A 23,662-nucleotide genomic window follows, 5' to 3' on the forward strand; every position below is an offset into this window, starting at 1 on the left:
CAACAGCTCCCGCTCCGGAAAATCCGTAAATTGGACCAAAATCCCATCACTCCATGATCTTTTAGGACCATCACTTTTGTTGCTGTGAAATCTCCTCTGTGGCCACTGGAAGAGAAAATGAAGAGAGGAGGAGAGGACAGAGCTGCTCGTGCTCTGCCCCCTCTCTGGCCCAGAATCCAATAAAGATGATTAAATTACATGTCCTTTCCTCCCCTTGGAATCCCCGCTCTCCGCTGGAATACGGAGCTCAGGAAATGGGGCAAGACAACTTCCCTCGTGAAACCTTAGAAGGCCGGGCAGGGGGTGCTGCTCTAATGAAGAGCTGAGCAGAACCTGCTGGAAATGCAGCAGAGAGAGGAGCTGAGCTCCAGGGCAGCCCCGAGCCCTCCCCCCGCGGATCCCATCCAAGCACGGGGACTTTTCCTGCTCTGCTCCCTCCTGGAGGGCGAGGGAGGCTCACAGAGAGCCCTGTGTCTGCTTGGGGTGGCCAGTTTCCAAAGGAAAAATACACCATGGATGGCAAAAAACTCATACTTTTTAATATTTTTTTTTTTTTATTGGTGATTTTAATTTTATTTTTTTTTCACTTTTTTTTTTTGGCCTGCTGTTTGCTAAGGAGGAGGAAAAGCCAACCCCTGGGATGATTGCATTGTCGGGATGGCTGCTCCAGACTGGTTTGGGGCAGAAATCTGGAGGTTTGGGTTACACTTCCCTGAAAAAGTTTGTGTCTTTCATGGAAAAAAAACGTTGAGAAAATTAATATTAGAACTTTAAAAAAAAATTCCATTTTTTTTTTAAGTCATAAAATTTTAGGACTAAGAATTTAAACCCAAAATCTGAGCTGATCTGATCGTTCGTGTCTCTCCTCAGAGATTTCCTGTTCCAGTTCAGACTGCCTGGATGAGCATGAACCAATATTCCCATTTTCCACGAGGATCTCTGGCCGTCCCCTGCAGCTCCTCAGCGCTCAGAACCCATCCTTGGTGCTCCCTGTGCATCCTCCCCAACCCAAATGCAATTCCAGTTTGGGGATTCCCAGCAGTGCCATCCGTACTCCACCACCACTTTCAGGCTGGATTTGTAGAGGAGAAGGGTTCCAGGTGGGAAAAGCACCGGGGAGATCCCATGGAAAAGGCTCCCAAAGGTGTTTTTTTTTGGCAGGATGGCTGAAGGGTCAAGGGGAGAAAACGGCGTCAGGAGCATCACCCGAGCGGAATTTTCCAGGCAAATCACCGAGATGTTTGCAAAGAGTTTTCTCTTTGCAAAAGAGCCAAATCCCATCCCATTCCTGTCCCATAAGATAATTAACAGGGATTCAACCCTGTGGCTGTGCAAGGGGTCTGGGGGCACTTTCTGTCCCAGTGTCACCTCCCCTTTAATCACCTTTTCCTCGCGGGTCACGCCGGTTCCTCGCCCTGCACTCGGTGTCACCTCGTTAAAGCTGAGCCTGAAGCCGGTGTTATTTATTTATTCCAGCTGATAAAAGCAGGATATTACTCCCTGTGATAACACAGGGGCATTTGCACTGAAGCCTCTCTTGGCAAACTTTTAATACAATGAATAGCGCCCGTATCAGATCCCAGATAAAAGCTGTCACATCCCAGCCCCGGCTCAGGCCTTTGAGGGATTGTAATTACCTTCTGGCTGGGTTTTGGGGTTGTTTATGTTTGGTTGGGGTTTCTTTCTTAATTGTTGCTCGTAAAAATCAAGGCAGAAAATTAAATTAGTTCAGTGCAATTTAACACGAGCTTTATTCAAAGGCAAAACTGGGGGTGGCTGGGTTAAACCCCATTTCTGGTGTGGTTAAACCCCATTCCTGGTATGGGTTAAACTCCATTTAAGGGGTGGTTAAACCCCATTTCTGGTGTGGTTAAACCCCATTTCTGGTGTGGGTTAAACTCCATTTCTGGTATGGGTTAAACCCCACTCGTGGTGTGAGTTAAACCCTATTTCTGGTGTGGGCTAAACCCTATTTAAGGTGTGCATTAAGCCCCATTTCTGGTGTGGTTAAACCCCATTTCTTGTATGGTTAAACTCCATTTAAGGAGTGGTTAAACCCCATTTCTGGTATGGGTTAAACCCCATTTCTGGTGTGGCTAAACCCAGCTCCTGGTGAGCTTTGAGCTTGGAACTGGGTGGACAGCAGGGATAAATGGGATGATGTTCTCCCATATCCCCTTTTCCTTCATGGAAGGCTGCAGAAAGAGCTGGGGGCAGCCCTTGGTCCCCAAAACTGCTTCCAGAGCAGGAACCTCCATCCTTTTCCAGATGGGAACAACCCTGGCAGTGTCATTTTGTGCAATTCCCATTAAAATAAAGAAAAAAGGGGAGAAAAAACATGATGGTCCCAAGTTAGAGTGACTGTCCTGACCCCATCCAGATGAGTCTCACTGCAGGCCAGACCCAAAAATGAGTCTTTCCTTCTTCCCGAGGCTGTTCCAGAGCTGCTGGGGCAATCTGGAGCAATGTGGGCTGGGCAGAGCCCGGTTCTGCAGGGCTGACCCCAAATCACTGCTCACACATTCATATTCCAGTGGTATTGGCCACAAAACTCGAGGCCAGTGGGGTTGTTTTAAAGTTAGGAGAGGCCTTGAATGAGTTTTTCCATGAGTTGATCCGGCCAGTTTGGCTTTTTTCTTGGAGTTTCTTGGAGTGCCTGGGACAGGGAGGCAGCAGAAGTCCTGGTGTGAGGCAGGGAAGCCTCTGCGAGGTGTCAGAGCCACGCTAAGCCCGGTTTAAACACGCTAAGCCCGGTTTAAACTTTCCCCAGAGCTAAACCCTAGTGTCAACACGTGCTGCTGGCCCGGCCCTGTGATGAGGCCAGGCAAACATCCAGCCCCAGGGAGAAATCAAAGCCTGGGCACATCCAGGCGAGGCTGGAGTGTTTAACTCCCCAGTTCCCAGCCCAGCAGGGCTTTCCCAGCAGATTCCCCACAGGCAGGTCTCTCCCCAGACATTTGTTTACCCAAGAAAGCCCTGGGTGTGAATTATCCCTGGGTTTATTTATCCCTGGTGGGCACAGGCCCAGGAGCTGCTCCGCAGGGTACGCGGTGTCCCGGCCCGGAGCATCCACAGGGAATGTTCTGTTTGCCTTTCCTCCCGCCCCATCTCCCCACCACCCACCCTGGACAGCCCAAAATTCCAAATAACGCCAGGGCAAAACCGCTGGATGCTGCTGATCTCCCCAGGTGGGGAAGGAGAGGGCTCATCCCGCTCCCTCCATCCTCGCCCTAAAGCAGGGGTGATGTTCCCCCTGGGAAGGGGCACAGCAGGGAGGTCTCTCCCTTCAGGAATTCTTTAGAAAACCCCAAAGCCACTTTTCTGAAAGCTCCACAAGCCCAGAGAGCTCCTGCCAAGGACGATGGGGCCTTTTGGCTGCCAACCCCATGAGCCACGGCACATTTTCCCTCCAGGAGTGGATTTTCCCTGCTCATCCCAGTGCCTGGAGGACAGTGGGGATCCAATCCCCTGCTCCAGCAGTGTCCCTGTGCCATCACCCCCCCTTAGCCCCCCAAGACATTTCAGGCTGAGCTCAGCTAAGCTCAGGATTAGCCCTCCAAGTGCTGTAACTCATCAGGAAAAACCCACGCCAATATTCTGAGAAAAACGCCTTTTTTTCCCAGATTGGGCAAAAGGAAGGTTAGAAAACACCATCTGCCATGGTAATTTTTTTCCCCCCCCTATTCCTCTGCCTTTTCCCTCGTTAAGGGGAAGTGGGGAGGGGGAGAATGTTCATTTGAAGCTCGCTCCACGTTTTATTAATTGATGGCAAATAATCCTCAGATAAAGCGCTCAGTAAATGTTTTAATGAGAACATATGGTGGGGAAAATTGATAGGAGTGAGGCTTCGGAGAGTTCCTGGGAAGCAGAGTTACAAAAGGAGTGGGGAAAGGCTTGGACAGGGAATTCTGAATATTCCTCAATGGGAGAACGAGGAAAAGGGTGGGGAGGGGGGAGCTGAGCTGTCCCCAGGAATGCCCAAAAATCCAATGGCTCCCAGCAGGTCCAACCTCAAAATTCCCTGTGATTGACCCGTCCCCTGGTGCCAAGGATGCTCCTGGACTGGCTGCTCCTGTCCTGGGAGCATCCCAATCCCGGCTGATCCCAGAGCAGGATTCCAGTGGGATTCCTCTCATTCTTCACACGGACTTTCACCCCCCAAACCAAACAGGGAGGGGGTCAGGTGCTGCTCCCACGCTTCCCAGGATCCCTTTTTATTGGTTTGGTGGCAAGGGATGTCAAAGGTGGCCCTCTGGCCTCATGTGGCACTGGGGACACTTTGCCAGCTCCTAAAGGGTCAGGGAATAAGGATGAGGCGCCAGCTGGAACAGCAAGCTGGAAACATTTGGATGGCCCTCGCTTCCAAATTCCAGCACCAAAATAAATCCCACCAAACCCATCCCACCTTGGATCACACACGAGGTTTCCTCAGGTTTGGGGGCTCCAGCACTGGTTTTGCTCTGATTATCCCCAAAAATCCAAACTCATTTCCCAGCTGGGCTGGAGCTCCCTGTTCCCAAGCAGAGCCCAAATTCCCTCACCAAACCCCAACGTCCATCACGGGATTTTCTCTGTGTGAGACTTTCCATAAGCCTCACACAGAGACTTAGGAATAAATAAGTCTCATAAAATACAAATTTGTGGGGGAAAAGCTAAGGAATGATCTCAGGGACTGGACTGGGGCTTTTTCCACCTTCCAGACCTGGAGATGTCTCCTTAGTGAGGGAAGAGCAGAGCAGAACCCCCAGCAGCCAGAATCCGCCCCATTTGGAAGAGTTTTTGTGTCCCCCCATTCCTGCCCGTGCTGCAGGAGGTCTGGGATCACCAGGGAGGAGCTGGGAAGGCCAAAGTTGAGTGTGACTTTCAGCCTTTCCCATCCCCTCTCCAGATGGGAGGGATCCCAGCCCTGATTTCTCACTTTACCCCCAACATTTCCCCTGTGTTTCTTACAGAGCACGGCCCAGCAGTTTCTCAGGGCCCCCTCCAAGCCCGCCAGCCGTGCCAACCCTGTCCCCGTGCCACCCCACGGATTCTAGGAACTCTGCAACCTCCCCACCTCGCCCTGTGCTTTTTGGGCCCTGTCCAGCCCTCGGCCTGGCCCAGCAGATGAATGCCAGGGAATATTTGTGTGTCCTGACCCAAATGAATGGAGCTGCTGAGCCGAGCGCTGGAGCAAAACCCCGCAGGACAATCCCCGCATTGACGAGAGGCTCCCACAGCTCCTCCTGCCCCGAGCCGTCCCTCCCTTGGGATGGGCAGCCCCTGCTCGGGATCTTCTTGGGGAAAAGTCGCTTTTCCCCGGAAAAACGATGGGCAGGCTCTGCTGCCAGCTCAGGGAGGGCTGGAGTCTCCTTTGGCCACCTCCCACGGAGCTCGGCGCCCTGGAAGCCGCGTTCCTTTGGGAAAAGGGAAGGCGCCCGCTGGCAGTTCCCTGCTCAGACACCGAGCTGGGCCCAGCCTGAGGCACCCAAAGCCACTCTGGATCCCGGTCCCTCGGCTTCCCAAAGCTCTCCTTGGGCCATGCCAAGCAAGGTGTGGATCAGCTCCCAGTGCCACGCTGGATTTGGGAAGGAGGAACCTCCCAAAAGGAGACGGCTCAATAGGGGCAGCCATTGACAAGGGAGAAACACCATAAAAAATCCTAAAAAAGCCCCAGAGACATGGATTTTCCAGCTGCTCTCTGGCTCTTTGCTCCCCGTAACCACACTTTAAACACCATTTTATGATGCAAACAGGCAGAAAGCTCCTGCTGGGAGCTTGTGGGACCATCTTGGAGAGGGAGAGCCAGCCCAGGTGGACACCAGGGCTTGGAGCTCCTTGGGAGCTGTGCAAACCACAGCTCTGGGTTGATGGGAGCTGCTGCCGGTGCCCATCCGCATGGGAAAAAGCAAACACAGCAATGGGAAGGGCTGTGGATGGCAGAAAACGGTGCTGGAGAACTTTTCCCACTGGTTTGGCTTCTCCTGAGCCCTGGAAGCTGAGCTGGGCCACGGCCAAGGCTTGGCCAGAACCACCAGCGAGCACTCGCCCACCTCCAGCTGCTCCCACCCACGTTTGGGGGAACAAGGGAGAGGCTGTGCTCCTGCAGCTTTGGAAAATCCGTCATAAAATGCCAATTGCTTGGTCAGAGCTGCTGGGGTTTTATTTTTAAAAAACCTGAGTTTGAGTGACACAAACCCTCCTGTACGAACTCATTCTCCACAGGACAGTTTTGCTTTCTGTTGAGGACCCCAAAGAAACCAAAGCGAGCCAAGAATTGTGCTGGGTGCCCAACCTGAAAGGTGCCACACACCAAAAAAAAAATGCAGCTCCAGCCATGTTTTCACTTCTTTCCTCAAAGTTGCGCCGTGTTCTCCTGGATTTGTTCTCGTGGGAGATTCTAAAATTATTTGGATGAATGTTTCAACACTTTGGCAGGTTTTAATCCTGCTTGGGAGAAGATGGAGCTCCTAAAGGATGGGGTTCTGTCACAGAGGATGGACAGGGAGGTAGCGGGAAGCCAGTGGATGTGGAGACTGGGACAGCACACGGATGGATTGGATGGAAGAGGTTTACCCAGAGCAAGCTCCTGGGAACACCCCGGAAATGTGAAAAGCTCTTTTTTCTCTGTTTTCGCACCCCAAAAATGCCCAGGAATTCTGATCCTGTTCCGAGGTTTCCTCCTGTGTCCTGCAGAGGGACAGCAAAACCCTCCCTGAGCCCACAGCTTGTGCCAAGGGGATTAAAAACCAGGATCTCACAGGACAAACAAGGACACTTCTCCTCTTTTCCAGCCATCGCTCTCCCTCCTCCTTCTCACTCAAACCTTCTGCAAACCCAGGAGGGTTCCCACGCCTTCCCCCGTCCCTGGGTGGCAGCAGGGTGAGGAGGGACCCAGCGCTGCCCTCTGCTCCCATGGGAATCCTCTCCCGCCCCCCTGCATCCCGCAGGGCGCTGTTTGCTTTGGATGCCACACCGGGCTCGGGGTGGCTCAAACTGACCTTTCCTGTTTTCCCAGTCAAGGCCTCGGATCAGGCAGGAGATGTTGGAGATTAATCCCCTTCAGGGGCTGTTCAGGGGCTGCTGGATTGGGGAAATGGATCCAATGGATTGGGGAAATGGATCCAATGGATTGGGGAAATGGATCCCATGGATTGGGGAAATGGATCTGCTGGATTGGGGAAATGGATCTGCTGGATTGGGGAAATGGATCTCTGGATTGGGGAAATGGATCCAATGGATTGGGGAAATGGATGCAATGGATTGGGGAAATGGATCTGCTGGATTGGGGAAATGGATCTCTGGATTGGGGAAATGGATCCAATGGATTGGGGAAATGGAGCCTCATTGTCTCAGCTGAATGATGACCCCTCGTGCTCTGCTCCCCTTCCCAGGGCTCTCCCGCTGCCAAGGAGGCTCCCAGGGACACCCAGCAGTGCCAGCCCCACCCCAGGGGCAGCTGAAGGCGCTCAGATCCCCCAGGGGCACATCCCAAGGTAAATTCTGAGGATTTCCAGGGCTCAGCCTGCCTGGGAGGAAAGCACAGATTCCCCCAGGAGAGCCCTGAGCTGGGAGTTACAGGACAGAGCTTCCTCAGCCCAACCCACCAGATCCCCCCAAACAGCCCCAAAAGAGCCAAAATTTTCCTGGAGAGCCTTCCCAGGCAGAGCGGTCTCTTCACACACAAGGACGCTCCATGGTCACCCCATTGTCCTCCTGGTTTTTTCCTCTCCCAAAAGCTGCCAGACCAGTAGGACTGGACTGGATTCTCTTCGGGGGATTTCTATTTTTATATTTTTTTTTCCTCCCCTCTCCCCAAAGTATATCCCTCCTGCCCCAGTCACACCGAAAAAATGTGGGTGTTGCTGGGCAGTTTCAGGTCAGCTGAGATTTGTCACCTTTTTGGGGGTTGTTGTTCAGGCTGGAACCTCTTGGAAACGACTTGGTCTGGACAGCAAACCCGGAGAGTTCAGGTGCCAAAAGATAAAATATCTGATTCTGGTCAGTCTTGGAGCCAATTGAGGACAAATGATAAGGTGACAGATAAGGAAATAATTAAATAAAAGCCCACGGGGAGCTGCATGTGCAGTAGGAAACAGGATCCTGTTTCCCCATGGATAATCCTGCGGATTCTCTGGGGTCTGGGAGAGGGGCAGTGCACGTGGCTGTTCTTTTTCTCAGCAGGGTTTAACCAAATCTCCACAAATTACCAGAAAAATCCATCCCTTCGACATCCTGTGTGTCAAATTTGGCTGGAATTGGAGCGGGAGGACGCAGGGCAGGGAGGAGGGGACACAGCTCAGACCCATCCCGCACAAACCCATCCCCAAACCCTGCCTGGACTGAGCTCGGGCACACAAAAATGACACTCAGAGATTTCAAAACCAACCCAAAATCTTCTCTGGGGAGCCAACACTCCCCTGTGCCAGGCCCCGGGGCTGGGGGCAGGAGGACTGTCCCACCCCAGGGCTGCCAGAGCCGGGAGCTGATCCCAAAATCCTCCTTTGTTTCTCAACTTCTGCCGGTTTTTTTTGCCTTTTTCTCCTCTTTTTTTCCCCTGTCAGGTAACAATACCTCCTTTCAGGCCCTGCCAAAGCCCCGCTCCGATAAGAGCTGGCAGCAGAGGGAACTGCCATCAATATTTGGGTGCATTTTAACCACCTGAGGACAGCCCGGGGTGGGGGGATCAGCGCAGCACCTGGCCCGTGCTTAAAAGCATCACTTCCAAACCCATCTCCCTGCCCAGATCCTCCGGAATTCCCGGGAAATCTCTCTCCAAAGGCTGCAAAGACCGTGCTCAGAGCCAGGACTGAGCCTCCAGCCGCGCTCAGCACCCAGGTATGTTCTCCCAGTGCTCCTTCCCTTTGCTCCTGGGATATTCCCTGGGATATTCCCTGGGATATTCCCTGGAATTTTGGAGGAGTGCGGCCGGCAGAGCTCGCCCAGCCGAATTTCTCAAGCGCAGCTTCGAGAATTCGACGCTAAAAGGGAAACCGAGCAAGGCCGAAGCAGGGATGGGTTTTTGTTCCCCTGGGCTTGCGGGGATGTCATTGGGATTCCGGGAATTTTCCTGTTTTCCTTCCTGTTCTTCCCAGTCCAAAATGGGTTTGGAAGTTGTGGAGGATCCCAGGATGACAATAAAGAGCGGCTGGATCCTGGCAGCGAGCGAAACTCCACGCCAAGGTACATATAAACCATTCAGAGCCATATTTATAATCGGATTTTCCCTCCAGAAAAATTCAGCGATATTCTGGCAGGCAGTGGGAGACTTTCTGTGCAAACATTTCTCGGGGAAAAAAAGGGAAAAAAAGGAAAAAAAAGAAAAAAAAAAAAACCCTGAGAGCTGGAGGGTGTTATGCTCAGAATAAACTTTTCCCACTTAGCAGCAGGATGAGTTTTTTTCACCCCCCAAAAAAATATAAAATAAATAAAATAAAATTTTTAAAAAAAAAAATCTGATATTTGCCAAGCTAAATGGCCAGAGCTTATTTGTAATCTGCCACAGGCAGAGAGATAGACACAGAAAGTCTTTGCCCTCCTCATTTTTGGGGTTTTTTTTCTTCTTCTCCCTTAATTTTAATTTTTAATGAGTGTTATTTTTCCTCTCATCATAAGCTGTCCCTGCTTTTTTTGCCACTTTGGCGAAGGAAAACGGAATAAATGATGCTCCTCTGCAAGGTCTCGTCGTAAAATTCAAAGGAAATAAATAAATTAATTAAAGAGCAGTTCTGTTGATGAATTTTAATTTAGAGAGGGATTAAACCAGCACCTCTCGGCTGCCCCGGGGCATTTCCTGCCCGTTGGAGGCTCCAGGTTGGGATGGAGACCTGGAGCTGTGGAAAATCAGCTGAAATTTCACTTCAGCCCCTCCTGGACGAGCTCACCCCAGCCCCTTTGGAAGCTCCTGGAATTATCAGGGCAGGGAAAACAATGGGAAGCTCCACGGAGCTCTCAGGGATGCAGCCCCGACCCTCAGCGCCAGCAGCCCCAAATTCCCTGGAAAGGCTTTTCCCATGGAAAAGGGACTGGGGAGCTGCTTGGTGCTGGGCCAGAGCTCCCTCAGCATCCGTGGGGAGCAGGAAAATTCCACCCCACTCATTCCCAGCTGGGAAAGGCTCAGCACCCACTGCTGGGGTCACATCCAGCCCTGAGCCATGGGAGACACGGCCACACACAGCAGCAGAGGCAAAAATCCTTAAAAATCCCAAAAAATCCCTAAAAACCCACCCAAAAAAACCCAAATTTGAGCAGAGCAAGCCTGGAGCGTGGCTCAGCACCCCCAAGGGGACAGGAGGGGACTCGGCCCCTTCCCACTGCCACAACCCCAAGGAAGAAATCAAACACAAAGCACCAAAAATGAGCTGAGCCCTTCGAGATGGTTCCAAAGCGATGTTTTGTGTAAAATAAAGGATTTATAGAGAGCCTGGGCACAATGTCCTGCCCTTGGAATGGGGCAGGGGCAGCCAGGCCTAGCTCTGGGCCTGCCTACGTGAGCCTGGCTTTAAATCTGTGTATATACGCCTCCAACAAATCCCTGTTTATTGCTCAGCAGAGCAAACCGCGGGGTTTTTTACATAAATAATCCCCGTGTAAATAAACTCCCCACCCTGAGCAAACTCCGAGGGATCCCGGCGCAGATTTCTCTATTTTTCAAATAAATCATCCTCCCCCCACCCCACCCCTCGGTGGAGCTGGCAGCTCCAATTTCCAAATCACTGCGGGGCCAGCAGCTGGAAACAACCCAAACAAACAATTTTACAAGTTCCAGAAGTCGAAAACCCCTCCTTTCCCTGCGCCACCATCCCCAAAACACCCCCCTTTTCTTTTATTTAAATTTTTTTTTTTTTAATTCATTCGAATTTCTGGGTCGAATTCGAGGAGCAGGGAGAGGAAATCGTGACCCAGGGACATCTGCAAGCCATTAGGGCCCAGACTTCAGGTAGCTCCCAGCAACACGTGCTGGCCACATTACACCCTCCAAGGATATTTCCACAACTTTCCTTCTCCAAATAAACACTCGGGCTCTGCCTGCATTAAGGCAGGAGCTGCACAAACAGGTAGAGAGAATGGCAGTTTTATTCCCCTTGCCCAATTCTGATGGATTTTCTTGTAAAGTTGGTGCCGGGTTCTGTAATTTGAACTATTGGCTGGGAAAACAGAGCGGGGCTGGCTTGAAATTCCAGCCGTTTGTTTCTGGGGATGGGGAAGAGGGCACGGAATTCAGCCTCACGCTGCTGGCTGGGCAAAATTAGGGGGTGAAAGATTGAGAGAAAAATCGAGGGATTAAAAAATCATGGGTAAAATCGAGGGTAAAATGAAGGGATTAAAAAAATCAAGGGCAAAATCAAGGGGTAAAAAATCAGGGGGTTAAAAAATCAAGGGTAAAATCAAAGGTAAAATGAAGGGATTAAAAAATCAAGGGTAAAATCAAGGGGTAAAAAATGAAGGGATTAAAAAATCAAGGGCAAAATCAAGGGTAAAGTGAAAGGATTAAAAAAATCAAGGGTAAAATCAAGGGGTTAAAAAATCAAGGGTAAAATCAAGGGTAAAATGAAGGGATTAAAAAAATCAAGGGTAAAATCAAGGGGTAAAAAAATCAAGGGATTAAAAAAATCAAGGGTAAAATCAAGGGGTAAAAAAATCAAGGGATTAAAAAATCAAGGGTAAAATCAAGGGGTTAAAAAATCAAGGGCAAAATCAAGGGGTAAAAAAATCAAGGGATTAAAAAATCAAGGGTAAAATCAAGGGGTTAAAAAATCAAGGGCAAAATCAAGGGTAAAATGAAAGGATTAAAAAAATCAAGGGTAAAATCAAGGGGTAAAAAATTGAGAGCAACATCAAGGGTAAAATCAAGGGATTAAAAAATCAAGGGGAAAATCAAGGGATAAGAAATTAAGAGCAAAATCAAAGGCAAAATCAAGGGATTAAAAAATCAAGGGGAAAATCAAGGGATAAAAAAATTGAGAGCAAAATCAATGGATTAAAAAATCAAGAGATCAGCATTAGAACCCACCAGGAGTTTAGAGTTGGGGTGGGATCCTTTTTATCTTTATTTTTTTTTTTAACTTTTTAAGCAGGTTTTGTAGTTTTTCAAGGAATTTTAATTCTCTTGGACCTAAGAGAGATTTCACGGCGCCACGAGGTGACACTGATGGGGTATCCCTGATTTTCTAAGGAAAAATGGATAAAAAGAGGTAGAAGCATTCTACCTCTAGCAGCATTCCCTGCAGGATATTTTCCCTTTTTTCTGTATCCTTCATTTATTTAAACAAAAAAAAAGTCCTAAAAGTAGGTAAATTGTGCTGGTGATCCCTCACCACCAGCATTCCCTGCAGGGAATTATTCCTTTTCTCCCTGTCACTCATTTTTAAGGACAAATGGGTTAAGATAGGGAGAAAATTGTGATGATCCTGTGCCAGCAGCATTCCCTGCAGGGAATTTTCCCTTCTGCGATTGTTGGGAGTGAAAATTCCCTCTTTTGTTCCCATTTCCTGGAGTTTCCGTGTGGCTTGGATGGGTTTTCCCGGGTGATTGGAAGCAGATTGATTTATCTCACATGGAGAGGCACTTCCAGCCCTGCCTCCGAGGAGATGCTGTGCTTGGAAAACCGGGAAAAATCCAAAAGATTCCCAGAATTTAAAGGTGCACTTTGAGGGAAAAAAAAAAAAAAAAAATTAAAAAGGAATAAATTCATAATAATTCTCCTTTTTTTTTTTCCTCTAGGAGAAAAGCCTTTAGGAAGAGAGGGGAATGCTTTGGGATAGGGATTTCCATCCTGCTTGAAATGAGAGGGATAAATTTTCCATGTAGGCAAAGTCTGCAGAGCCTGGAGCCAAAAATCCCGGAGCAAAGCAATAAATAATGAAATAATTTAATATTCCCCCCTTCCCTAAATCTCCAGATTAATCCCTGTAATCTCCAGGGGAAAAAATAAAAACAAAAAAATAATCCCAGGAGCATTTGTGAGGTCCAAGGCCGTGCCCGGTGGTTTCCAGCTGTGGGAGAAGGAGCAGAAAACAGGGAATTGTTTCTGTTTCCCGAGGAGTGCCAGAGCCAGGGAATGCCCCAGCTCCCGATTCCGAGTGGGAATGGGAATAAACCCACCCCAGATTCCAGATTTGCCTCCCCAAACTGGGGAACTGCCCATCAGCACTGGGATTTCCATCAGCAAAGCTAAAAATCCCAATTTTCCCTCTCTTTTTTCCTCGGATTCTCCTCTTTTTAGCACTGCCCAACCTTTTTTTCCAGGGGCAAACAGCTTTTCCCTGCTCCCAATTCCTTTCCTGCTGTCTCCAATCTCACCCCAATCCCAATTCCTCCCAGTTTTGCCTTTCTGGGAGGATTTTAGGAGTGGGAAGTGAATCCCACTATTCAGGGGCTGCTGTTGGAGCAGCTCCCCAGCTCAGAAATAATCGGGATTATTTCACCCCAGGGCTGGGATTATTCTCCCAAAATTCCAGAATTCCTTTCACTGTATTCCCCAGAGCAGCTCCCTCCTGATGGCGTTTTTAGGCATAAATAAAAAATGAATTTATTTCAGGCATTGCCTTGGAGTCTTCCAGGCTACTGTTCCTTAATATATTCCCAAAAAAAGGGGGGGAAATTCCTGTTCTCCAGTTTTTTCAGGCATTCCGAGGATTTGCCAAGCTGAAATCACACCCTGCTGTCTCCAGCTCAAGGTGCAGCAGGGCTGATTATTACCCTGAGAGGCCAGAGAAACACAACTTTAAAAACTCAGAAAATCCCAAGGAATTCTCAGCTGAATTTACAAAATTAATCCAACCCCAAGGAATTCTGAGCTGAATTTAAAAAATTAGTCCAATCCCAAGGAATTCTCAGCTGAATTTAAAAAATTAATCCAATCCCAAAGAATTCTGAGCTGAATTTACAAAATTAATCTAATCCCAAGGAATCCTCAGCCAAATTTATAGATTTAAAGGCAATTCTTTAAGGAATTAATTTCCAATTAAAGGCCCCAAGGCCGTCCCCCATCAGCTCCTGCTCCAGATTTCCTTTTTTATTCCTCAGGATCAGCTGGAATAGGGAATGGGATGAGGGAACTCCACATCAACCCCATGTCCTGGCACCCAGGGATGCTCCCACCAAAACCCAAAGCACAGATCCCATCCCTGCTCCGGGAATATTTGGGATAGGAGGGAAACCAGTGGCATTTTACAGCTGGAATGGCACAAGGTGGAATCCCTGGAGACCTGAGCAGGGCTGGGAAAAGGGGATGGAGGAAAATGAGAGGAAAAGTGAATTTTCTGTGCTTTTCTGAGCCTTCCCTGCTCCCAGGAGAGAGGGAAAAGCCAAAGTGTGGGAATATTTCTGTGGGATGCAGCCCCTCGCTCGGATTTAATAAATGAGGAGGGGGATTTTTACATTAATTAAGCTGCAATTAACGGAGCTGAACCAGCCCTGCCAAAACCTCGCTCCGAAAACGCCGGTGCAAACACTCCTGGCCAGATCCAAAGGCACAATCCCACCTGGAATTCCATGTGCTGGGCCACGGATCAATAATCGATCCAGTTTTGATATCAAAACTCAGAGTTCTGCTGTGGGAACGTCTCTGTTTTTAGGGAATTCCTCTGTACCCCAAACCTTCCCGCTTTTCCCTTGCAGCGCGAGCGGGGGAAGCTTTTTCCGGGATCAGCAGCTTTTCCTTGGATTTCTCCCCCACTGGAGGAGCTGAGGGGACACGGTGACACCACAGCATCCCTGGGGAAACCTTCCCAACACCAATCCCCAGTCCCTGGGGTTGGAGCAGAGCCTGAACCTCCTCAGGATCAAAGGGGAGCGGGATCAAACCCTTCCCAAAATCCATAAAACAACTTTTTCAGCACAGCTCGTCCGAAGCACGGCGATATTTTAAATTTTGACAGAAAAACCTGCCCAAATCCACCCCCCAGGGCTGTTCCCTCCACTCCCAAAATTCCCATCCCCTCCACTCCCCGCACCAACTCTTGGAAAGATTATTCCCTAAAAAACAGGGATTCGATTTAGCACAAGGAGCAGGGAAAAACCCATTAAACAAGGGATTTAATCCTCGCTAAAAAAAACCTTCCCTGCTCCCTGAGCTCGCCACTTTGGATAAAACAATGTTAATTCCAGAAAATAAAAAAATAAAAGGAAAAAAGGAAAACTTCCATCCTGACGGGAAAGCAGCAGCTTCTAAAGGCAGCTTCCACCCGGCTGTGATTAATCAGCTTGTCCACCTTGTCCAAATAGTCCATCGAGCAATAATTAAAAATAATAAGCCAGAAATTATCGAATCACACACAATAAGCGCAGAGCTCCTTCCCCTCTCGCTTTTGTTTATTGTTCAAACTTGTCAAGCCCCTCGCCCTGCTCCGGGGAGGCAGAGCCCCCTTCCAGCAGATGGATGTGCAGGATGAAAAATCTCCTAATTCTGAACCTTTTCCTCCTTCCATCGGTGACCCTCCCCAATTGTCCCGGAGTTGTTTCTGCCAATCAGCAGCAGGGCCAGGGTGACAAGCTGCTGTCACCGCGTTCTGCTCCTCTCCAGGTACATTTTGTTCAGATTTTGGCCCCAGGTGAGATCAGAACAATCTCCTGCCTGCGTTTGCTTGGATGTTCTGCTGCAAATTGATTTATTAAATGAGATTTGGGGAGATTAATTCCAGCATGCACCAGCCTAGAGCTGAGATCACCCAGGGGAAAAGAATTCAAATTATCTCCTGTAGTATTGGCTGAAATTTTACCTTTTTCACAGCAGATAACAACGCAAAATTCAGCGGCCCTCTCCTGGAATATTGGATATTTAGCAAAGGAAAGAAATACAAATCTGGGGAAGGCGTCCTCGGTGTTTCAGGAATAAAAAACCCCCCAAATTCCTCTGGAGAAAATCCCTGTTCTGCTTGCAGTGCCCCTGTTCCTGCAGACAAAGGCTCTGGAACAGAGCACAGCCACTTACCTTTAAACTCCCCCAAAGCAAAAACTACTTCCCAAAAAAGTCTGCGAGCATGAAAGAAAAAAAAACACAAAAACAACAAAAGAAAAAAAAAACCCAACAAAGTCATCACCAGAACCTCAGGGAAAACTAAAAACAACCGAGGAGAGGGTTTCCAGTGCGTTTATTCACAGCGGCTTCCCCGCTGCCTTGTCCCTTCTTTTTTTAATTCTTTTCTTTTTTTTTTTTCCACGTGCCCTTTCCGATACCTTGGAACCCTCCTCGTCAGGATAACGGCGACAATCGCGACAGGGGAGCCCCGCCGCGACAGGACACGGAGGCGGCTGCTGCCCCGAGGGTTGTGCGGCCGCACAAAGGCTGCAAATTAAAGCAGCAAATTAAAATTAAAGCAGCTTCGAGAAAAGCCCGACTTTAAGGCTCGAGTTGCAGGGGAAAAGTTCTGAGCTGCGAGGTTTGGGAAGGGAGCAGCGCTCCGAGGTTTGTGACCCCGAAAGGAGCTGAGGAGCGCGGGGAGAAGGGAGGGAGGTGGGAAAGGGCAGCTCCCACCGAATCCCCTTCTCCTGGAGCCTTAAAAACCGGGATTGCGTTATTGCCCACCTGGACCGGGATGGGAGTGACAGCCCCGGTTCCCTTCTGCACGGGAAAGCCGCTTGCGGCTGAAAAGGTGCGATTCCTACAAAGCTCTAAAGATTTCTGCAGAGAGAAATATCTGCGTTTATCCAGGGATAACCCCGGGAGCTCCCGGGATTCCGCAGCGGGGACGAGACTGGATCAACTCGGCAAAACTTTTATTTTTGTGGGGAAGGGGAGGGAAGGGGCCGCTCCTTCCCCGGGCACAGCTCCAGGCCGGGATGCGGGACCGGGATGCGGGATCAGGATAAGGGATCGGGATGGGGAACCGGGATGGGAAACCGGGATGGGGAACAGGGATGGGAAACAGGGATGGGGAACGGGGATGGGAAACAGGGATGGGGAACAGGGATGGGAAACAGGGATGGGGAACAGGGATAGGGAATAGGGATGGGAAACAGGGATGGGGAACAGGGATGGGGAACAGGGATGGGGAACAGGGATGGGGAACCGGGATGGGAAACAGGGATGGGGAACAGGGATGGGGAACAGGGATGGGGAACAGGGATGGGAAACAGGGATGGGGAACAGGGATGGGGAACAGGGATGAGGAACAGGGATGGGAAACAGGGATGGGGAATAGGGATGGGGAACAGGGATGGGGAACAGGGATGAGAGTCCCGCAGCACGGTCCGGCCGCGCCGGGAAAGCCGCACCGGGTCCACCGGGATGGGCAATAAGGATATAAAGAGGAATAAACGGGGAAGGCGCGGATGTCGCAGCGCGGGGTGGGCGGAGGGACGCGCCGGACCCCCGTCTAAAAATCCAGAAGAAAAAATAAAAATAAAAAGAATAAAAAAGGGGAAAACTCGAAAGCGCAGCAGCGATGTTGGGGTGTCTGGGGGCGGCCACCCGCAGCCCCCCGAGGCTGTCCCCGCTCTGTCCCCGCGGTACCGGGAGGGTTTCGGGGGGCGCGCCCGGCCCGGCCCGGCCCCCCCCGCCCCCCTCGCGCGGTTCCTGAGCCTCTGGCGCCCCCTCGGGACGGAGCCGCGCAGCGCCCGCGGGCCCGGCGCGCTCCGCTCCGCGCGCCTGCAGCGGCCCCGCCGGGCTCATCCGCGGCGGGTCCGGCAGCCATCCGTGGGGTGCCGCGGGGGTCCCGCGGGGCTGCCCGGGCCGCGCCGGCCGCTGTCGCCGTCCCTGTCGCCGTCGTTGTCGCCGCCGATGTCGCCGCCGCCCGTCCCGCCCCGGCCGGGCCGTGCCCCTCAGCGCCGCGCGGCCCCGCCCCCTGCGCGGCTCAGCCAATAGGAGCGGCGCGGCCCCCGCGGGCAGCGCTGTGATTGGCTGTGGCGGGGCGGGCGCGCGGCCCCGCGCTGGGTATTTGTGCGCGCGGCGCGCGGCGGGCGCAGAGCCGCGCTGGAGACCGGCGGGGCCGCCGCGCCCGACACTGCCCCGGCCGCTCGCCTGCTCCTTCCTCCTCCTCCTCCTCCTCCTCCTCCTCCTGCTCCTTATCCCGGCCTCGCCAAAGTTTTTTCCCCTTCCTCGTTTCGGAGTTTTTTGGTTTTCTTGGGGTTTTTTTTGTATTTTTTTTTTTTTTTTTAGCGTTTTCTCGCTGAGGAGAAGAAATAAAAAAGTTTTTTTGCAGGCTTCTCGCGGTTCTTCTCCGCTCCGCAGCCGGTGGAGACTTCGTTTCTCCGAGTTTTTACTTTTTCAACCCTTCCCTGCCCCTTAACGCTTAACTTTTTAATTTTTTTTTTTTGTTTTTTGTTTTTTAATACTTTTTTTCGCCCCCTTGTTCCCCCTCGGCCACTTTCTCGCATGAATCTCCTCGACCCTTTCATGAAAATGACAGAAGAACAGGACAAATGTATCTCCGACGCCCCCAGCCCCACCATGTCGGATGACTCCGCCGGGTCCCCCTGCCCCTCTGGATCCGGCTCGGACACGGAGAACACCAGACCCCAAGAGAACACCTTCCCCAAGGGGGACCCGGACCTGAAGAAGGAGAACGACGAGGACAAATTCCCGGTGTGCATCCGGGAGGCGGTGAGCCAGGTGCTGAAGGGCTACGACTGGACCCTGGTGCCGATGCCGGTGCGGGTGAACGGCTCCAGCAAGAACAAACCGCACGTCAAGAGACCCATGAACGCCTTCATGGTGTGGGCACAGGCGGCCCGCAGGAAGCTGGCGGATCAGTACCCGCACCTGCACAACGCCGAGCTCAGCAAGACCCTGGGCAAGCTCTGGAGGTGAGTGCGGAGCCGGGATGCGGAGCGCGGCGAGGAAGAGGAAGGTGCGAGCCTGGAAAAGGCGCTGAAAAACTTCTTTTCGCCGAGCGCAAAACTTTGTTCGGGGGAGAAGGCGGAATAGGAGCGCGGGGGAAAGCAGGGAAAAGTTCGCTTTCTGGTGTTGGAAGTGGTTTCTGTGCCCCGAGCGATGGCCGGGGGCCGGCGGAGCCCCTGGTTGTTCGCTTGCGCTGCCGGAGCGGAGGAGACGCTGGATTTTGGGGATTGCATCAGCTCGGGCCGGGCCGGAGGGAGCGCGGGGCGATGCGGGGAGGGTGGTGGCGGTGAGTGGCGCAGGGCCGGGTGGCCTCCGAGTGCCAGAATAAGGCGGGGAGGGCAAGAAAACACAAGGCGAGTGAGTCACCTGGGCCACCGCGTCCTCGGGGACAGCGAGGTGTGCCCGCAGGGTGGGCAGGGCGAGGGCTGCACCCCGCTGCAGCCCCGGGCCCCGCACCGAAGGAACGCGGGGGACGAGAGGGGCGACAAGCAGAGAGCGCCGGGGACAAGGGGGTGACAAGCCGCGAGTGGCCCGGACGGGGGGTCCAGGCTGGGGCGGGGGCTTTGCATCGCTCTTTGGGGGGATCCGAAGGAGGGCTCGACAGCGGTGTCACCGCTCGGCGCCCCCCACAAGTGACCCCTCGCCCCCCGTGTCCCCCCAGGCTGCTGAACGAGAGCGAGAAGCGCCCGTTCGTGGAGGAGGCCGAGCGGCTGCGGGTGCAGCACAAGAAGGACCACCCCGACTACAAATACCAGCCCCGGCGGAGGAAGTCCGTGAAGAACGGGCAGGCGGAGCAGGAGGAGGGCGCGGAGCAGACCCACATCTCCCCCAACGCCATCTTCAAGGCGCTGCAGGCAGACTCGCCCCAGTCCTCCTCCAGCATCAGCGAGGTGCACTCGCCCGGGGAGCACTCGGGTAGGTACCCCCGGAGCCTCCGGGGAACACGGCACAGCCGCCCAAAGCTGCGGCCCAAAGCGGGCTGGAGTCGGGGTTGGGTGAGGGAGGGGAAGGGAAAGAGCCTGGGATGGGGTGAGGAGCGGGGAGAGGTGCCCGTGAGCCGTGCCCGTAACCTGGGCACGCAAATCCTCACCCCAGCGCGCCACCGCAGCCACCTCCCCCCGGCTGCGGGCGAGGAGCGCGAACCCCGCTTCTGACAAACCAAAAAGCCACCCCAAAGCCGTGGCCGTGCTCCAGCTCCTGCCGGGGCCGGCGTCCCTCGCACCTGGGCTGCGCGCGGAGCACCAGCGAGCCTTCCACGCCTTCACGCCTCTCCTTCCTCCCCCAGGCCAGTCCCAGGGGCCCCCCACGCCCCCCACCACCCCCAAGACGGACCCGCAGCCCAGCAAGCAGGACCTGAAGCGCGAGGGCCGCTCGCTGGGCGAGGGCGGCCGGCAGCCGCCGCACATCGATTTCCGCGACGTGGACATCGGCGAGCTGAGCAGCGACGTGATCTCCAACATCGAGACCTTCGACGTCAACGAGTTCGACCAGTACCTGCCGCCCAACGGGCACCCCGGGCAGCCCGGCCAGGTCACCTACACGGGCAGCTACGGCATCAGCGGCGCCACGGGCACGCCGCCGGCCGCCGGCCACGTGTGGATGTCGAAGCAGCAGGCGCTGAGCGCGGAGCAAGGCCCGCAGCAGCAGCAGCAGCAAAGGACGCACATCAAGACGGAGCAGCTGAGCCCCAGCCACTACAGCGAGCAGCAGCAGCACTCCCCGCAGCAGCAGCAGCAGCAGCAGCAGCAGCAACAGCAGCAGCAGCAGCTGGGCTACGGCTCCTTCAACCTGCAGCACTACAGCTCGTCCTACCCCAGCATCAGCCGCGCTCAGTACGAGTACGGCGAGCACCAGGGCTCCTCGGGCTCCTACTACAGCCACGCCGGGCAGGGCAGCGGGCTCTACTCCACCTTCAGCTACATGAGCCCCACGCAGCGCCCCATGTACACGCCCATCGCAGACACGGCGGGGGTGCCCTCCATCCCCCAGACCCACAGCCCGCAGCACTGGGAGCAGCCCGTCTACACGCAGCTCACCCGGCCCTGAGCGCGGCGGGGGAGAAAAAGGCCGGCAAAAAAAAAAAAAAAATTAAAAAAAAAAAAAAGTTTTCAAAAAAAAAATAATAATAATAATAAAAAAATCAATGGCGGCGACCCGGCAAAAATGAAAATTTTCGGATGGGAAGAATAACGGGAAGAGAGCGGAAGCAGCGAGAACGAGTGGCCTCGGACTGGTTCGGTGTTTGAAATTGAAATCGTGTAGTTGAAATAATGATTAAAAACAGACTCACGTGGAAGCTGGCGGGGAGGAGAGAGCGCCTCGAGCCTTCTGCACTACAGCATCCTCCAGCACCCGCTCCCAGCCCCAAAATTTGGGACAGACTCGCCAAGGACTGGACTTGAACTCTGCTTCAGAGATTTCCACCCAACCCGCCCAGCTGGCTCCTTCTCTGGACTTTTGTAATGATTTTTTTTTTGTTGTTGTTTTTATAGCAGTAATTAAAAGAAAGACAAAAAAAAAATTTAAAAAAAAAAACAAAAAAAAGAAGAAAAAAATGGGGGGTAAAAGAGAAAGCTCGGAGTCCTCTGTGAGGAATATTCTCTATTTTAAATATTTTTAGTATGTACTGTGTATGATTCGTTACCAATTTGAGGGGATTTATACCTATTTTTTAGAGATTTTTTTTTTGGAAATGCTCTTATTTTTCCAACAGCTAAAAAAAAAAAAAATGACACTTAGTGGAGCAGCCCTAGGTTTTCTTGCAGAGGTATTTTTGTATAGAGAAGTGTCTTTTTTTTGCTCTAAAAATGAAACTAAACCAGCGTGCTCTGCCCTGGGAACCCAGCACTGGGGCAGGGACCAGCATGGGAGAGGCTTTATTTTTCTAACTCGTAGCAAAACCAGCCAGGAGGAGAACTTCACTTTATTTTTTAATAACCTCGAGCCTTAAAAGAAAAACAAAAAAGAGGAGGGGAAAAAAATAAAAAATAAAAACCCCCACAAAAAAGAAATCAATGCGTGGAGCAGCCCCGAAGCGCTGCAGAGAAGCCTTAAAGCAGCCCCGTGATAATCACGGGCTGGGGGCTGAGCCCGACCCCTCCGGGCCCCCCCTGCCCACCCCAGGGTGCCAAACCCAGCCAGGGAGACCTCTGAGACCCTTTAAATTATTTATTTGGGGAGAAGAGCAGCTTTGAATCACGATTTTCCTTGGGTTTTGTTGTTTGGATCTCCCCCGTGAGTCCTTTGGGAAGCGTTGCGTTAGTTGGGAGCGTTGTTTGGGGAGGGGGTGACCGTGCCTGTTAAATTATGGTCTGAAACTGTAACCAGTCCTTTATTTATCTCTTTAATTCCTTTTGGTTGTTGTTATTATTATTATTATTATTCTTTTTGGAATCTGTGTCCTGGGTTTGTACAAACTTTGCGCTCTTCCTTTTTTTATTTTTGGTTTTTTTTTGAGGTTTTATTTTATTTTTTATTTTTTTTTTTGTCTCTTGCCTCGGAGGAGAAACTGGAAGAAGGAAGAAAAAAAAAAATAAAAAAAAATGAGATTTGTACAAACTAAAGATTGCAAATGTAGCGGATCACTGAATCATTTGCCTTGTTTCCTGCCTCAGCTCTCTGGGACACACGAGCTCGTGCAAGGACGAGCCCCACACCCCAGCCCTGCTGCAGGGGTGGCACCGTTTTAGCCTTCAACCCCCCCAAAAAAACTGCCTGGGAGAGGTGGGGGGGACACTGATTTTGGTGAAGCTGTGGCTGAACAGTTAAGGATTGCTTTTTAAAAAAGACAGCAGACTTTTTTTATTTAAAAAAAAAAAATAATGATATATTTGTTAACTTTTTTTTTTTTTTAGGGATTCAGTAGGAGAAAAAAAAAATCTTAAAGCACTCTTATAATATGGCATCTTTCTATTTCTGTATAAAAGCAGATCTTTTTAAAGTATTTCTGTAACTTAAAAGACCTGTCCTTTAAATCATATTTTGTCTTTAGGTAAGTTTGGTTTGGTTTTGGTTGCAAGATCCTTCTCTTTGTGAAACTTACCTTTTTTTTTTTGTTTTGTTTTGGTTGGTTTTTTTTTTGTATATTATTGTTTGCAATAAATATACATTGTATTAAAAGTTCCACCTGCCCCAGGTGTGGGATTTATTCTCAGGGTTTGTTGTCAGCCTCCAGGGGACACGGGAGGGTTCATGGCTGAGGGTTGTTCCCACTCCTTTATCCCAAACTCAGCCAGAGCCAGGGGATAAATGGGATTGGAGATGGACAAATCCAGACTGGGCAGGGTGTGATCCCAGAGGTGACACCTGAGCTCTGGCTGTCCCCAAATCCTGCTGGCTCTGCTCTCCCCTGGGCCGTCTGCTCGGATTTGGGGGTGCTGAGCAGAAAGGAGCGACCCCAAAGCTTGGGGCTTTCAGATCCTCCTTTAAACACTGCTGCAACCCTCCCGGAGCCCCCAGCTCCCCCAGGAGCCGATCCATGTCCCCTGTCCCTCCCCAGGACATGACCCCCCCGGCTCAGCCCAGCTTTGATTTGCCCATCGAACCCCTCCCAAATAAATCCCTGCTCCAGCCCTGCCCTGCCGGGCTCTGCAGCAGCTCAGGCTCTGTCACCTCCCCCAGCACTGCTGTCACCGCAGAGCTCGCTGGGGACACGAATCCCTGCAGCAATCCCCTGCAAAAACTGGGACAACTCCTGTAGAAATGTCCCAGCTCGTCCCCAATTCCCCCCCAATCTCCTGGGGCACCCGGAGAAAGCAGAGCCAGGGAATAAATGGGATTGGAGATGGACAAATCCAGAGTGGCCAGGGCAGGGTGTGACCCCAGAGGTGACACCTGAGCTCTGGCTGTCCCCAAATCCTGCTGGCTCTGCTCTGACCTGCCCGCTTCAGGGCTCGCTTCCAG

At 51.8% G+C, this 23,662-nt stretch overlaps 2 protein-coding genes across 2 annotated transcripts; one reads left to right on the forward strand and one right to left on the reverse strand.

Moving 5' to 3' along the window:
- Positions 1-15,894: 15,894 nt before the first annotated feature.
- On the reverse strand, positions 15,895-17,668 carry LOC147649836 (uncharacterized). Its single transcript, XM_086857116.1, has 2 exons — positions 16,508-17,668; positions 15,895-16,267 (listed from the first exon to the last, which is right to left on the reverse strand). The coding sequence occupies exon 1, from the start codon at positions 17,591-17,593 to the stop codon at positions 16,682-16,684; it is 912 nt and encodes a 303-aa protein (XP_086713242.1). The 5' UTR covers positions 17,594-17,668; the 3' UTR covers positions 15,895-16,267; positions 16,508-16,681.
- Positions 17,669-17,878: 210 nt separating this feature from the next.
- On the forward strand, positions 17,879-22,883 carry SOX9 (SRY-box transcription factor 9). The gene is made up of 3 exons (XM_086857115.1): positions 17,879-18,726; positions 19,422-19,675; positions 20,046-22,883. The coding sequence occupies exons 1-3, from the start codon at positions 18,296-18,298 to the stop codon at positions 20,804-20,806; spliced, it is 1,446 nt and encodes a 481-aa protein (XP_086713241.1). The 5' UTR covers positions 17,879-18,295; the 3' UTR covers positions 20,807-22,883.
- Positions 22,884-23,662: the final 779 nt, after the last annotated feature.

Source organism: Cyanistes caeruleus, chromosome 19, assembly GCF_971803275.1.
Source record: "Cyanistes caeruleus chromosome 19, bCyaCae1.hap1.1, whole genome shotgun sequence".
NCBI lineage: Eukaryota > Metazoa > Chordata > Aves > Passeriformes > Paridae > Cyanistes > Cyanistes caeruleus.

What these genes read in the sequence shown, in the direction of transcription:
- SOX9 (XM_086857115.1), top strand. Translation starts at nt 18,296, where the DNA reads ATGAATCTCCTCGACCCTTTCATGAAAATGACAGAAGAACAGGACAAA. An exon ending in ACCCTGGGCAAGCTCTGGAG is followed by an intron (nt 18,727 to 19,421) that starts GTGAGTGCGGAG and finishes GTGTCCCCCCAG; the next exon opens with GCTGCTGAACGAGAGCGAGA. An exon ending in CTCGCCCGGGGAGCACTCGG is followed by an intron (nt 19,676 to 20,045) that starts GTAGGTACCCCC and finishes TTCCTCCCCCAG; the next exon opens with GCCAGTCCCAGGGGCCCCCC.
- LOC147649836 (XM_086857116.1), bottom strand. Translation starts at nt 17,593, where the DNA reads ATGAGCCCGGCGGGGCCGCTGCAGGCGCGCGGAGCGGAGCGCGCCGGG.